Source organism: Rana temporaria, chromosome 13, assembly GCF_905171775.1.
Source record: "Rana temporaria chromosome 13, aRanTem1.1, whole genome shotgun sequence".
Lineage (NCBI taxonomy): Eukaryota > Metazoa > Chordata > Amphibia > Anura > Ranidae > Rana > Rana temporaria.
The window spans coordinates 64,577,327-64,592,550 of NC_053501.1; the positions used below are offsets into that span (position 1 = coordinate 64,577,327).

Here is a 15,224-nt window from a genome sequence, read left to right on the forward strand (position 1 = left end):
GCGGCGGGAGGGGTGGGATGTCCTCTCCCGGCTCCTATAAGAACAAGCAGCGGAACGCTATGATCGTTCTTATGGTGCGCAGGATCAATGCCGGAACAAAATGATATCTGAATGATGCCTCTAGGTGCAGGCATCATTCAGATATCACCGCACAAAGTACAGGACGTCATATGACGTTCACCCGGGATAAGAGATCCCCTTTGTGGACGTCATATGACGGTGTGCGGTATTGAAGTGGTTAAAGGTGCTTGTGTGTATGCAGCTTAAAACAAAGATTCAACACACAAAATACATAGGAAAAAAGTAATAACACAGTATTTTGGTTTTATTTAGGATAGAAATGTAAGAATATAGTCTAAAATCTGCCAGAGGAGTATAATATGGAACATACTGAGAAAAGATGCTAAAATACACTGTATTTGACCTTTATAAAAAATATTAGTAACTTTCTTTTTATATAATTAAGCAAAACTGGAGGACAAAAACCAAACCAAGGGCTACGTGAGGTGAAGCCAGAAAAACCTAAATTTAAATGCCCTAAAAAAAAAGAGCACTGGTCTTTGATAAATTCTGTCAGTAGAGAGAGTGAGCCGTACACGTTGTGGTTTAAAAGACACAACAGCCAGGCGCCCAGTTATACAGAGCCTCGAAATATCTCATCTTCATTGCTCTGATCAGCCAAGCCCTGGGCTATGATGTTCGCTGTGACCTCTGCTGACCTCACACATTATTTAACCTTACAATAAAGAACTTTTAGGTCATCCTTCAGGCTACAAATTAAATACAACTAACACACAGCTTCCTCTGGAGTTTACGATAAAAAAAAAAAAAGAAAAAAAAAATACATACATATGTGACCAACAGGATTTTCCCCCAGAGCTGAAGATTGTGCCTGCAACACATTATGGAGTGACTAGAAAACAGGCCCAGCTGACTGCAGCTCTAATCCCCATCAATAAAACAGACAGGGTTCGGTTCCCTTTTTGTTTTCATGAGAAAGTAAATATTTCCCAATCATTTTAATGTAAATTTGAGGCGTGCTTGTGTGCGCAGAGAGATGATTTGTATTTTATTCACACACGCTGTGCTAAAATGAAATTTTCTGATCAAACATTAAAATGCAGTTGACCTGAGCTGGACCACAATGCCTTGCAGGTTTGACAATCAGCTCAGAGCTTACAATGTAATGAAAGAACAAAATAAAAAATGGAATGGTGACTACAACAAAGTCTATCCCATAAGGCTCCAAGTGTCCTCAGCTTATAAGGGATGCCCCTTCTGCACTGCTGTCCCCCATTAGGCTCTTGTGAAAGAATGCATTAGAGAGGTTGGTGAGAGGGATACAGCCCAGAGGTATTTTACAGACTTGCAGAGTGATGCACACAGCCAGAATGGATCGATGAATACTGTACAATCAATATCTAACATCTGTTTTTCATCCCCTTTCCCTATTGTTCTTTTATTGGAGGATAACATAGTGTGAAACAGTTTAGCTGTGTCAGAGAATACTGACTCTCTCCCCCAAAGCTCTCATCTCTGCATCCTCAGGATCAATGGATGGTTGGGGAAGGAGGTGGGGAGGGTACGGGATACAGTGCTCATCGGCGTATGCCTCCCAGCGGAGATCATCACTTTCGTGGGAGATGTAACGCTCCCCTATCTTGCACTCCAGTTCACGCAGATCCAGCCAGGTTTGGTAATCCTAAAGGAAAAAAAAAGAATTGGATTAAACAGATAAAGTTGCACTTAAAAAGTGGAAATTCCCTATTTATTTCAAAGCAGGACCACAAAACAACTCTCTGTTCATTTATCTGGAATGTGAGATGGCAGTCCCCTTTAACACAGGCCTATGGGCAGACACACATGCTGCCAGACACTCTTATCAGTCCTGTAAGCATGTTTAATATGGTTCCTCTCCCAGATAAGCCAGACCTGTAAAGGGCTTCACTCTTTTGCCTCACGGCTAAAAATTATTCTAAACCCTAAAAAGCAGCCTATAGATTATGCAAACCATGAAAGGTGGAAGGAAAGAAAATTGCGTGATTTCCCAGTGAACACAGTCAGTGTTGATGGAGGAATCCCTCCCTCAGTCCTGTACTGAAGTTGACTGATGGATTGACTTCAGTACAACCAGCCTGCCCATAGATGGATCAAATGTCTGCAGGTCCCTGCTACACTGGGCAAGATTTGATGCATCTATGGCCGGCTTAATAGTGTGCCCATATCTAGCCACTGATTTACATTAACCATGATTTGACTATTTACTTTTTGAATCTTCTAAAAGGGTGGTCATGTAATTTTTTTCCCTTTCTATGCAGCAAGGCCAGGGCTGGGGGTGGGGCTAAGCTGATCACATGTCCTCAGCTTTTCCAAGCACTCCCCCCAGGCGTTGGAAGAGGACTAACAATGAACAGCAATAATCCGCTTCAACCACCAATGCCTTCAGGGAGAGCAGATCTTTGACTTGCAGTGCCAATCCTCTTTGCAATGCCTGGGGGGAGTGCCTGGAAAATGGGACATCACATGACCCTCTCCAGCTTAGCCCCACCTTGACAGTAAGACAAGTGTAGACACAGCTTACTTGCATTGAAGGAGGGAAGCATATGCAGTGTGTTTGGAAATGGTGCAGAGGCTCGCGGAGCCTGCAGATCGTTGACACACACTATTGGTGTCCGCAGGGTGCACCAGTAAGTTTAAAAAAAAAGATTTTCCAGCTAAACAAAGGACACAGACAGTATACATGTTAGGAAGGGCTTTAATTATATATTTTTCTGAGTTTTGTGACACAAAGGACAAAACCACATTAAGAGCTGGCTCGCACCACAATTTCTGCATTCTGGATACGTTTCTGCATGTTCATTTTTGATGCGTTCTAGCAAGTCCCTTTTCCCCCCATCATCTCAACCCAATCGAGGACAAATGAGAACATGTGCGTTCCCATGCATTTTTGACATGTTCTATCTTTGTTGACTGTACTGGTGTGAACTAGTGCCATTGGAACTCATGTTAAACACTGTCCAATAAATTTTTGATGCAGAATAAAAAACACACTGGACTGCATCTGGTGTGAACCAGCCCCTAGTGAAGTTGTCCTAAACCGCTTGTCGCCCGTCCACCGTCAAATGGGAGGATGTCATGATGGCACCCCAGAATGGCCACTATTGCAATTCCTCAGAACAACGAACGTGGCCACGCCCTGTTGCTAGGACACGGCACGACCCCGATCTCTATAAAGAGCCGCGGCTCTTTAACCATGTGATCTGCTGTGTCCAATCACAGCCGGTCACATGTAAACACAGAAGTGCAGTGAATCGGCTCTCCTCGCCTCACACTGACAGAATTGTGTGGCGTGAAGTGACGATCCGTGGCATTTCCTCGCAGAGGAGACCTGGGCAGGTAATCACAGCACTGATCAGTGCCCTGATTACAGGAAAGCCCCACCAGTGCCGCCTCATTAGCGCAGCCTTAGCAGCGCCGCCTCATTAGCGCAGCCTCATCAGCACACATCAGTGAAGGAAAAAAATACTTTGTTACAAAATTTACCGACAAAGAATAAGAATTTGTGTGAAGAAAAAGATAAAAAATGTCATATGGGTACAGTGTTGCATGACCACGCAATTGTCATTTAAAATGCCACAGCGATGAAAGCTAAAAAATGGTCTGGGCAGGAAGGGGGTGAAAGTATTGGGGTGGTTAAAGTAACTTGCCCACCCCTTAAAAGTAGTCCACCTGGTAAAATACTTAGAATCCTTTCTGCTCCTAATCACAGAAAACACATCAATCCAGGTATGTTAAATAATTACGCATCATAAGCGTGGTTTCAGGGAAATGACTGAATGAAGCTCAGCAGAAACACTTTTTTTTACTTTGTTAAATTACACTGTATATTGTTTTTTATGTGCTATTCACGCTATGCTCACCTGTAACCAGGTATGGTTGAGGGTTTTGTCCACACTGTAGCGTTTCCTCATCTTTACTTGCAGCAGGTTATTAATGAGGTCAATAGCTAGAAAAGGAGAACAGACAGTTATCTCGACAACACAAAAATCCATGTAAAACTGCACAGGTCAAGAATTCTCAGTCTTCTCCTATATACAACTACCTCAAAAAGAGAACCTTATATTATGCATTATTTTGTGACTGGCTAATCGACTAGGATAACAAGCATCAAATCGGTAAAAAGCAACCTGTCAAGCAACAGGTTTGTTTAATTGATGTGCTCCCCCAGCTTTATCTCCCTACTTTCCTGCTGATTTTTTTTTTTTCAATTTACCACTAATATTTTCTTTCAGAAATAGTGGTAAAAGTTTATTTTTATCAATTAACAAAATAGAAATTAAACAGAAGAGAAATCCAAATCAGTATTTGGTGTGAGCATCCTTTGCCTTCAAACCAGCATCAATTATTTTCAGTACACTTGCACATAGAACTCGGCATGTAGGTTGTTTCAAACATCTTGGAGAACTAACCACAGATCCTCTATGGATGTAGGTTGCCTCAAATCCTTCTGTCTATTCATGTAATCCCAGACAGATGCAATAATGTTGAGGTCAGGGTTCTGTGGGGGCCAAACCATCACGAAGGATTCCATGTTTTTTATGCTGAGGATCATAATGACATAGGCTGTAGTTTGGGGACATTGTCCTGCTGCAGAATACATTTGGGGCCAATCACACGCCTCCCTGATGGTATGGCATAATGGATGAGTAGCCTATATTTCTCAGCATTGAGGACACCATTGATCCTGACCAACTCCATTTGCATAAATGCATCCCCAAACTTGCAAGGAACCTCCACCATGCTTCACTGTTGCCTGCAGACACTCATTGTACCATTCTTGAGCCCTTCAGGAACAAACTACCTCCTGCTACAGCCAAATATTTCAATTTTTTGACTCAGCAGTCCATAGCACCTGTAGACATTTTTGGTACCCTCGTTCCTATGTTTTCATACATATTTAGGATACCCAACTGTGTTTCCATGTTCTATGCATTAAAACATTATGCCATAGCATTCGTGAAGAGTGTGATTGACCCCAAACTTATTCTGCAGCAGGACAACAACCCCAAACATACAGCCATTGCCATTAGGAACCATCTTTAGCGTAAATTAGAACAAGGAGTCCTGGAAGTGATGGTTTGGCTCCCACAGAGCCCTGATCTAAACATCATCGAGTCTATCTGGGATTACATAGAGACAAAAGGATTTGAGGCAGCCTACATCCACTGAAGATCTGCGATTAGTTCTCCTAGCTGTTTGGAATAGAGATGAGCTCCGGTGTGTTCGCACAGTGCACGTGCAGAGCCCGCCAGGAAGTCTGCCCGGCGCTGCGCTAATCACAGGCAGGGAGACATTGTCCTGATGCTGCAAAGATCGGGAAATGTCTCCCTGCCTGTGGTTAGCGCAGCGCCATGCAGACTTCCTGGTGGGCTCTGCACGTGCACTGTGCGAACACGCCGAAGCTCATCCCTAGTTTGGAACAACCCACCTGCCGAGTACTTCAAAAATGGTTTGCAATAGTACCTAGAAGATTGATGCTGGTTTGAAGCCAAAGGGAAGTCACACCAAATACTGATTTGATTTAGATTTTTTTTCTGTTCACTCACTTTGAGTTTTCTAAATTGATTAAAATAAAACAAACAAAATATATATTTTTGAAAGCAGTACTTCACTTTTTGAATAAAGTTCCGTTTAAAGCGGTGGTTCACCCTCAGTAACAACATTCTACCATGTCATTCAGCATAGTAGCGCGAGCTACAGTATGCCTTTATTTTTTATTTTTTGCCCCGTACTCACTGTTTAATCCTACAGTGAAGATTCAGACTCCCCGCGGGGAATGGGCGTTCCTATCCAGAGGGAAGTTGATTGACGGCCGGCTATGGCGCGTCACGCTCCCCGAAGATAGCCAGAGCAGGTCTCGGCTCTTCCCGGCGCTATACGGCGCCTGCGCACAGACATCGGAGCTGACTGCGCAGGCGCCGTGAAGGGCAAACACCTATTTCGGCTATTTCCGTGAAGCGTGACGTGCCATAGCCGGCCGTCAATCAAGAGCCCTTTGCATAGGAATGCCCATTCCCCTGAAACTTTACAACCCGATTAAAAAGTGAGTACGGCGCTAAAAAAAATATAAAGGCATACTGTAGCTCACGCTACTATGCTGAATGACATGCTAGAAAAAAAAAAATAATAATTTAGGGAGAACCCCCGCTTTAAGTAATGACAAATTTATCGCCGAAAAGATTGAGCATAGAAGATGTACAGGTGTGATAGGTGAGGTAGCAAGTACACTGTTCTGTCTCTATAATACATATACAAGTCCAACGCAAACTCTAAAGTTACAGGAATGTATTGTGTACATAAGTTATATGTGCTTGGCTTTGTCTTGTGATAGATGCTTACCATCAGAGGACGTCTCTCTCCAGGGATTTGGGGGGTACATAAAGGCTGCATTCTGGATCTGGTCATGAATGTCTTCATCCTCATTAAATGGAAACGTTCCACTTAAGCTGACATAAATGATTACCCCGACAGACCACATATCTAGAGATCTGTTGTAGCCTCGGTTTCTCAGAACCTCTGGGGCCAAATAAGCTGGAGTCCCAACCACTGAGCGTCGGAAAGACTTCTCTCCAATGATACGTGCAAAGCCAAAATCACACAGCTTAACCTGAGGTATAAAATTGTGTCAATTACAACTCTGAGTAAACTGAAGATTTACAAACAGTATAAAGAGAAAAAGAGTAAAAAATATGGCATACTAAGAAGATAGTTTGGGTACAACCACAACACTAGCACATTCCTGGTATCAACCTGTGCCCAAGCTGGTGCTAAGCCCTGACCCATTACTGCAGATAAGTCAAGCTTTCATCATCCTACTGACCACTAAGGCTCTGGCATTAAACGGTTAGGCCTCGTTCACAGAGAGTGTATGAATCTATACCCAGTGTGCGAGGCAAGCACAGTCCTCACACGGGATATGGATTCATACATCCCGTGTGACCAAGCCTTAAACTGCAAGGTGGAAGCATTGCTGAGCTTCTAGTACAGAATAATTCAAGGCTCTGAGTAAAAGGTGCACAAGGAATCCAGAGGCTCCTGAGATGCACAGGAATCAATAAAAATAGAATTAGTGATTATGGGATATTAGTTTAGACACACTGATGTTTCTGACAGAGTTATGTTAGGGTAACTTGAAGGCTGGTTTCAAATTGACATTAAGATCTCATCTAAGCATTGATAAAGAGAATTGGTATGGCAGAAATAACCAAGAATCAGAAACTGTCCATGATAAAATGACCCACATGACAACTAAGATCTGCATTCTAGAGTAGCCTTAAAACAGAACGCCAACCAAAAGGGGAAGTTCCGCTTTAAGTTCTCCTCTCCCCCTGCTCTGCCCATTTTGCGTGTCATCCAGGAGGGGAGTTGGATGAGCGGGTACTTGGTTTTGACAGGTACTCACTTCTGCTCAGATTGCATAGGTGATCCAAGCAGAAGTTCTCCCACTCCCCTTCCCTGCAATCTTCTGGGACACATCACAGGTCCCAGAAGACTGCAAGACAAATCACAAAGCGCAGTGAGCAGTGGGCAGCTGGCTATGAAGCCAAAATCAGCATAGCTGGCTGCCCACAGTTAGGATGCCGGTGCCTGGACCAGAAGCAAATTGAAGAATTGGCTCAGGTGAGGACAGCGCTGGAACGCACAAAAAGGTAAGTGTCCTTTTAGTAAAAGTCTGCAGCTACAGGATTTGTAGTGGTTGACATTTTTTATTTTTTTTTACCTGAGTGGACAACTGCTTAAATCTTGCGTTTGGAGAGGAATTTTTTGTGTATTTTATGCTGTTTGCACGTTAACATTTGTGTAACTTACATGCATTCAGCGTACATCACAAATGCACTCTATTGGAGCTGCCTGCCTTGTAGTAACAAATACAAGGTGTCAGGATCTAAAAGGCAGGCAGCTTGAGCCACCTATGGTCCTTTGGAGCTAGGAGGCAGATGGCACTATGGCCCATGCCACCACACAGAGCTGATGTAAATAATAGTGCATAATCAGAAGGCACCCCTGGTTACACAGTATTGATGTGTGCATGTTGGCCTTGACTGAACGAGTCATTCATGTGGCAAATGCGCATTGAGAGGATGTCCAGCCTTCAGTCATCCTTCAAGCCCCGTCATTCTGCGAATGTAGCCAACAGCGGAATGGATAACTCATGGGAGCTGAGAGCAGGCTGCGGATGACAGAGGGACATACACCGACCACTGACTTATTTCGGTATGACCTATGTCCATTATTGCTAGGATGCAGGCAGCTCAAGCCCCCTGGAGTCCTAGCAATCAATAGTGTACACATGTGCAGTACACTTGTATGCACACACATTACAGAAACATTTACATGCATACAGAAAACATTTTATGCAGGATCCTGCTGCCAGCTTCTGATCAAGAGTATTCCCACCTGTTTGCACAGGGAATTAGTTTGCTTGGTTTTGGTAGCCTAGAAGCTCATCCCGTTTTCACACTTCTACAAAATAAATGTTGTAACTTACCTGAGGAAAGGGATCTGCTGAAGCAAGCAGCACATTTTCCGGTTTCAGGTCACAGTGCACAATATTTTTGAAGTGAAGGTGTCGAAGTGCTACCAATATCTTAAAAGAAGCAAATTTGTAGGTTTTAGAAACGCTTTATACACTTTTCTCAGGATGTGACAACAGAATAAACTTACACTAACCTGTGTAACCAGGAATTTGGTGATACGCTCAGGTAACCTTCCCTTTTCACTGGACAGGATCATTTCAAGCATGTCACCATGCAACTTCTCCATTACTACAAACACTCTTTCTGGAGTCTCGAACATACACTCCAAGTTTACAACCCCACGGTGATGCAGATTCTGAAGAGAAAATGAACATTTATTGTACAAATGATGTCATATATTTGTATTATGTTCTTTATCACCCTCATGTTCTTCCAAAATACACTGTTCATCTTGCTATAAAAAAAAAAAAAAAAAGAATACATTTGTATGGATAAACATAAGAGTTAAGCTGGCCATAGACCGAGTGATTTTCTTTTGTGCAACCACAGGTCAGTGTTCATGGGGGAAATCCCTGCTGGGAGAACAGTGATTATTGTTAGCAGCTAGGACAGCCGTTTTCAATAATTGCATGTAAAATTGTACCCATCTATTGATCAGCTTGGGTACAATCAGCCTGCCCATACATGGTTCAGATCTTAGTTAGAGGCTAGATTCTCTCTTAGGATTTTACCGTCTTTGGGTACCCACTGGAGATTTCTTCTCACTTCCTGCCCTAGTAACCCAACAAGAGGAGGAAATCCTACCACCTCACATGACTCACCAGAAAGAAAAGTGAGGGGAAATATCTTAAATGGGGTTGGAGACCAAAAAAAATCTGGGTGTGCAAAGAAGAAAACCTTGGTGGGGAGGTGGGTGGAATGGGATGAGTGGCAGTGCTGGAGGGAGTTCTGATCGGCCAACTTGGATGCTCTTGATCAAGGTCATCTGCTGATCTGAGAACTGTAATGGAGACTTTTAATGGCAACTATAATCACAGGTAGTGTTACTCAGTCTCCAACTTTGTGGTGTCTTGTAGCAGTGACACCTATGCCGAAATAAGGAGATCGGGTCTTCTCCAGCCCCTCCCACTTCACATTCCTCACCAGTCAGCTGACCTCTAGTCTCTGCCCCCCAGCCATGCAGTGTTCCAGGAACAGCCCAGCTGGGCGGCTGCAAAAAGGCTGGAAGAGCAGTGCGGGCTTCAGGAACAGCCCAGGATTCCGTGACCCCTGGCAAATCATCATTCGACCCCCGAGGGGGTCACAACCCCCAGGTTGGGAACCACTGCCTTAAACAGAGGGGGCATCAAGTTTTGGGATTTTGTGCCAGACTGCCTCTGGGTTCTCGTCAAAGGGAAACCTTTTGAGAGAGTTTGGGAAGAAAGCTTTTTTATCCGGCTCAGCCTATTCTTTGCGAACCAGATCAGAGAGCACACTATGAATATGGAACACTCTGGCCTTTTTCTTTCCCAGGGCAGCATACATTTTGTCATGCCTGGATAATTGAGTTTCCTCTTCAATCTCCAGTGCATCAATGATAGCACTTAGTAATTCATCTACCTCCTCGATAGATAATTTATATTTTGTGATCCTGTTAGCTGCGACCTGATCTTCCTCCTGGTCTGAATCAGAGTCAGAAGATTCAGGCCTAACTAACCCGGGGCTATGCTCCCTTTCTCTACGAGGCTCCCCGGAGCTAGGTATTGTGGGGCTTGGTGAAGGGGAAACTGTAGCTGCACCACTGGAGGAAGCAGACACCACATGGACATTTGAAATTAAGACCCTGACTACTCGGCGCACAGTGATGTTGTGATTCCGGACGGAAATGTCGCGATGGCGTCTCCGACCCACACCGCAATTGCGGCCAAGAACTGGGAAATTGAACAAAAAGAAAACGATTACCCCCAGACGGGACTTTTAAGGCCAGACTCCAATAAGTATGTAAAATTTATTTTATTAGGTGTTATCACCAAAATTGGATAAACATTGATTTACAGAATAATTCTGGTTGTTAAATTACAGAAATCTTCTGGAACAGTCAGCAAATATATAATAAGAATAAAAAACACATATAAGAAATAGTGATAAGGTGACACCTGGGGCACACGTTCCATGTGTGGACCCAGGAAAAATAAAAAACAAAAAAATATAGTCATAAAATAAAACCTTGTGACAACACAATACAGATAGATTAAAAAACACTCTGTAGAGAGCAGTGGAGAAATGCCCGACGCGTTTCTGGTCTATTGGTAGAACAACAGACCTTCATCAGGGGCCACAGGAGTGTATGGTTACAAACTTTTTTTCTCTCGTTTGTGGTGAGCACAGGTTTGGAAATTGACCCTCAAGGTTTCGGTCTAAGATATCTCCAGAACCGACTTATGGGGTCCCATGAGTAAGGAAAGAAAGGGGAGGGATGGCTCCGACTGACCCCAAACACACGGTGTCCCAAGTATGGGGTTTATTAAGGCAAAAAGTGCAGCAGGTCAGGGGGTTCACTGAGTCCAATGCGGACAATCCTCTTATCGTTGCTCGGGGGAATCCCGAACTGGGTATATGAAGAGGAACCTGGTGCCAAGTGCCGTGCTTGAGGTATTGAAATGCCAGCGTTACTCCCTTCAGCTCACAGGAAACTGTGAAATGGAGGATCCACTCACCCACTCCTGGTGGGAACCGCGCCATTCTGCCCACCGGGAAGAGGAGGAAAACAGGTCTGCTCCGATATTGCTGGACGGTACTCGAGCCCAGCACCAAGAAGGTGAGACTTCTAAGAAGGTGGTAGGTGGGACCCAGTCCTCTATGTAGCCTCTCTTTCCCTGCAGGCAGCCCCTGAGCGATGAAGTCCTATAGTGTTCCTCTGACAACATGTTCCTCCGACGGAGGAAACACAATGACTGACCAGGGACCTGAGGGACCGCCTTTTGAACTGTTGGCAATGTGTTTCCTGTGTCGATGGGAGGGACTCCATCTCTCAAGGGCTGTCCTGGAAGATGACTGGGGAAAATTAAATAGATATTCTGCTCCCTTAACCACTTAAGACCCGGACCATTATGCAGGTTAAGGACTTTGCCCCTTTTTTACGATTCCGCACGGAGTCGTTTTAACTGACAATTGAGCGGTCGTGCAACGTGGCTTCCAAACAAAGTTGGCGTCCTTTTTTCCCCACAAATAGAGCTTTCTTTTGGTGGTACTTTTTTGCGCTATAAACAAAAATAGAGCGACAATTTTGGAAAAAATTCAATATTTTTTACTTTTTGCTATAATAAATATCCCCAAAAAATATATTCCTCAGTTTAGGCCAATACATATTCTTCTACTTATTTTTGGTAAAAAGAAAATCGCAATAAGCAATTATTGATTGGTCTGCGCAAAAGTTATAGCGTCTACAAAATAGGGGATAGTTTTATGGCATTTTTAATAATATTTTTATTTTTTTACTAGTAATGGCGGCGATCATCGATTTTTTTCGTGACTGCAACATTATGGCAAGCACATCGGACACTTTTGACACATTTTTGTGACCATTGTCATTTTCACAGAAAAAGTGCTATACAAATCAGACTACTGTAAAAATGACAGTGAAGGGTTAACCACTACGGGCGCTAAGGGGTTAAGTGTGCCCTAAGGGAGCGATTCTTACTGTAGGGGGGCATGGTGTCACTGATCGTCTTTCCCTATATCAGGGAACAGACGATCAGTGCCACTGCCACACAGAAGAACGGGAAGGTGTGTTTATACACTCCTCGCCCTGTTCTTTAGCTCCTGTGACCCGATCGCAGGACACCAGCAGCGTTCCCGGCGGACCTCAGAGGGAGTTCTCGGCCCCTCCAGCAGAAGCCATGCATTGGAGCTGAAAAGCGTGACCGGCCTGAAGATCGCTTTAAATAGGTACAAGTCTTGTTTTTAGAAAGGAGATATACAGTGTGTATGTTTGAGTATAATAGAGGGGCTGCCAGTGATTTATGCCTTAAACACTTTAATGACATGCTAGTCCATTCAGAACTAAAAACTGGTTAACTGATCTAACCCCTATACGTGGAATGCTCGGTTGTGGGCATTGCCACATCTGTAGCCATAGCCATGTTCAAAAGACTGATGTGTTTAAAAAATGTTGATGGGACAAAAAAGTTTAAAATTAGGCAGTTTATCAATTGCTCAACAACCAGAGTAATTTATATAAGTTTTCCCTGTCATAAGATCTATGTGGGGGAAAACGTCCCATCAGAATAGTCGAACACATTTCTAGTATAAAGAAAAAAGATGAGCATCCCCTAGCTGTGCATTTCACTCAGCTCCATCATGATGACCCCAAAGACTTAAGAGTAAAGGGTATGTTTGTACTCAATCTACCATTGAAAAGGAGACTGATACTATTCTTCTCCAATAGGAGAGAATGTGGATACATAATTTAGGATCCTTAATTCCTCAAGGTTTAAATGAGTGCAATTTACAGCCCCTTTTGAGGGCATGATATCTATTCTTGTGTATGATTATAAGCTGTTCTGTTCTCTTTTCAGCCTGTAGCAATGCAGTTAAAGGGGTTGTAAAGAATTTGTTTTCCCCTAAATAGCTTCCTTTACCTTAGTGCAGTCCTCCTTTACTTACCTCATCCTTCCATTTTAGTTTTAAATGTCCTTATTTCTTCTGAGAAATCCTCACTTCCTGTTGTTCTGTCTGTATCTCCACACAGTAATGTGAGACTTTTTTCCTGGTGTGGAGAAAGCCTCTTGAGGGGGCGAGCAGGAGGGTCAGGATGCTCTCTACTTTGCAGATAGAGAAAGGAGCTGTGTGTTAGTGGGCATCCTGACACTCCTGCTCGCCCCCTCAAGAGGCTTTCTCCACACCAGGGAGAAAGCCTTGCATTACTGTGTTTAGTTACAGACAGAAGAACAGAAAGTGAGGATTTCTCAGAAGAAATAAGGACATTTAAAAGCAAAATCGAAGGATGAGGTAAGTGAAGGAGGACTGCACTAAGGAAAAGGAAGCTAATTAGGGGGAAAAATGTTTTCCTTTACAACCCCTTTAACATAGGCTTGGAATTTAAATATGTACTCAGTGGGATTTTAATCATTATAATGCCAGCATGATGAACAAAAAGGAGGAGTGAAAGTTTGTATGACATATAGTGATAAGAAGTACTGCAATGATCGGATGTTATGCAAGCTATGGCCAGCAGACAACTCCTTGTTCTGAGGAAGATAGCGGTGATTGGCTAATGAAATGCGTCAACAGAGCATCATCACACACACAACGCTTCTTGTGATCGTAGCTTGCAGACAGTAGAGATGAACGAGGTGCGAGTTGGATTTAACTCGAACCAAGGCATGCACCAAATAGGGACAGATGAACTTTAATGAATCGCCTGACTCGGTGTACATGATTGAGTGTGAAGCAGCAGCACTGTGGAGGTGGCGAGACTGCTCCATGTCCCAGTCTGTACTGGTTAGCCCAGAGACTGGGAAGTAGTCTCCATGCAGTGTTCATAGAGCCCAATTGCTCGGCTTCCGGCCCTGACCTCATCAGATACGGGTGCCATTCAATGTCCTTTAATAGAGATTGCTACAATGCTCTATATGGTTTCATATCAAATACCCAATTGGACACTAGGCACCTTAGGTGATCCATACTGTCTCTCCCTACTTGCCTTCACCCGACACACTTTACTGACCCAATCTTGGTCTGTTGGACACATTAAGCACAGCTGAAACTTTGATGGTTGTATAGCCTCCAATTATTTAAAATTGCTGAAGCTACCGTTACCAAAATTCATGGACTATTACGGTGAGATTGGGAAGTGAATGATGGTGTGTATGGGCATATGTGCAGCTGCTAGATAACCAGTTTAGACAATATTGTCTCTTTTTAAACAATTTCATGGTTGGTGTTGGTCCCACTTATTGAACCAATAACTTTTGTATATTGTGCGTTTTCTAATAAAGCTGCTCAAATTGACCGTGATGTCCCATTTATGTGACTTACTTGGTAGCTTCTTTTACTTTTCTATATTAAATTGATAGGGCTGCCTTAACACTGCCCACTTTAACACGCACGCATTATGAACAACCCAGATCAAATAAGTGTAAATCCAGCCTAAAATAAAAAAAGGTTTTCCTAAATCGACCAAAAAAAAAAAAAGATATAAGTGATTAAAATGGTCTACTCTAATCAAACTGGCATTCCAAAGACATACATTTTTGACATTCTATCACCTTATGCTTTAACATTCGGTTTTACAAGTTTAACGCTGCCCTTTACCAAATCTATTTTACAAGTTAAAGTGATTGTAAAGTCTTTTTATTTTCTATAAAAATAATAAACATCCAAGGATCCGGGCTGCCCTTCTTCTCAGGTCCCTGGCTGGAGTTCCTCGCTCCTCCCTCCTGTTGAGTGCCCCCACAGCAAGAGGCTTGCTATGGGGGCACCCGGGCCCAGCCACAGCTTTGTGTATCCATTCAGACATGAAGCCCCAGTACGGCCCCACCCCCTCTTTTATTGGCTGACTTTATTTGACAGAAGTGGGAGCCAATGGGATCGCTGCTGTGTCTCAGCCAATTAGGAGACGGAGGCCTGTATGGCCAAGGCACTTGTGGACATCGCTGGATCGAGATGGGGCTCAGGTAAGTATTAGGGGGGACTGTTGCACACAGA

At 43.5% G+C, this 15,224-nt stretch overlaps 1 protein-coding gene across 2 annotated transcripts in view; it reads right to left on the minus strand.

The window, feature by feature from the left end:
* Positions 1 to 298: 298 nt before the first annotated feature.
* The window catches only part of PRKD1 (protein kinase D1), a 184,601-nt gene continuing 169,675 nt past the window's right edge, over positions 299 to 15,224 (minus strand). For both annotated transcript variants that reach the window (XM_040333901.1, XM_040333902.1), the window contains exons 13-17: positions 8,731 to 8,892; positions 8,549 to 8,647; positions 6,400 to 6,667; positions 3,921 to 4,006; positions 299 to 1,702 (exon numbers count right to left, since the gene is read on the minus strand). In XM_040333901.1, coding sequence (XP_040189835.1) covers positions 1,499 to 1,702; positions 3,921 to 4,006; positions 6,400 to 6,667; positions 8,549 to 8,647; positions 8,731 to 8,892 — 819 coding nt within the window. In that variant the 3' untranslated portion in view covers positions 299 to 1,498. The remainder of the gene's footprint in view (positions 1,703 to 3,920; positions 4,007 to 6,399; positions 6,668 to 8,548; positions 8,648 to 8,730; positions 8,893 to 15,224) is intronic.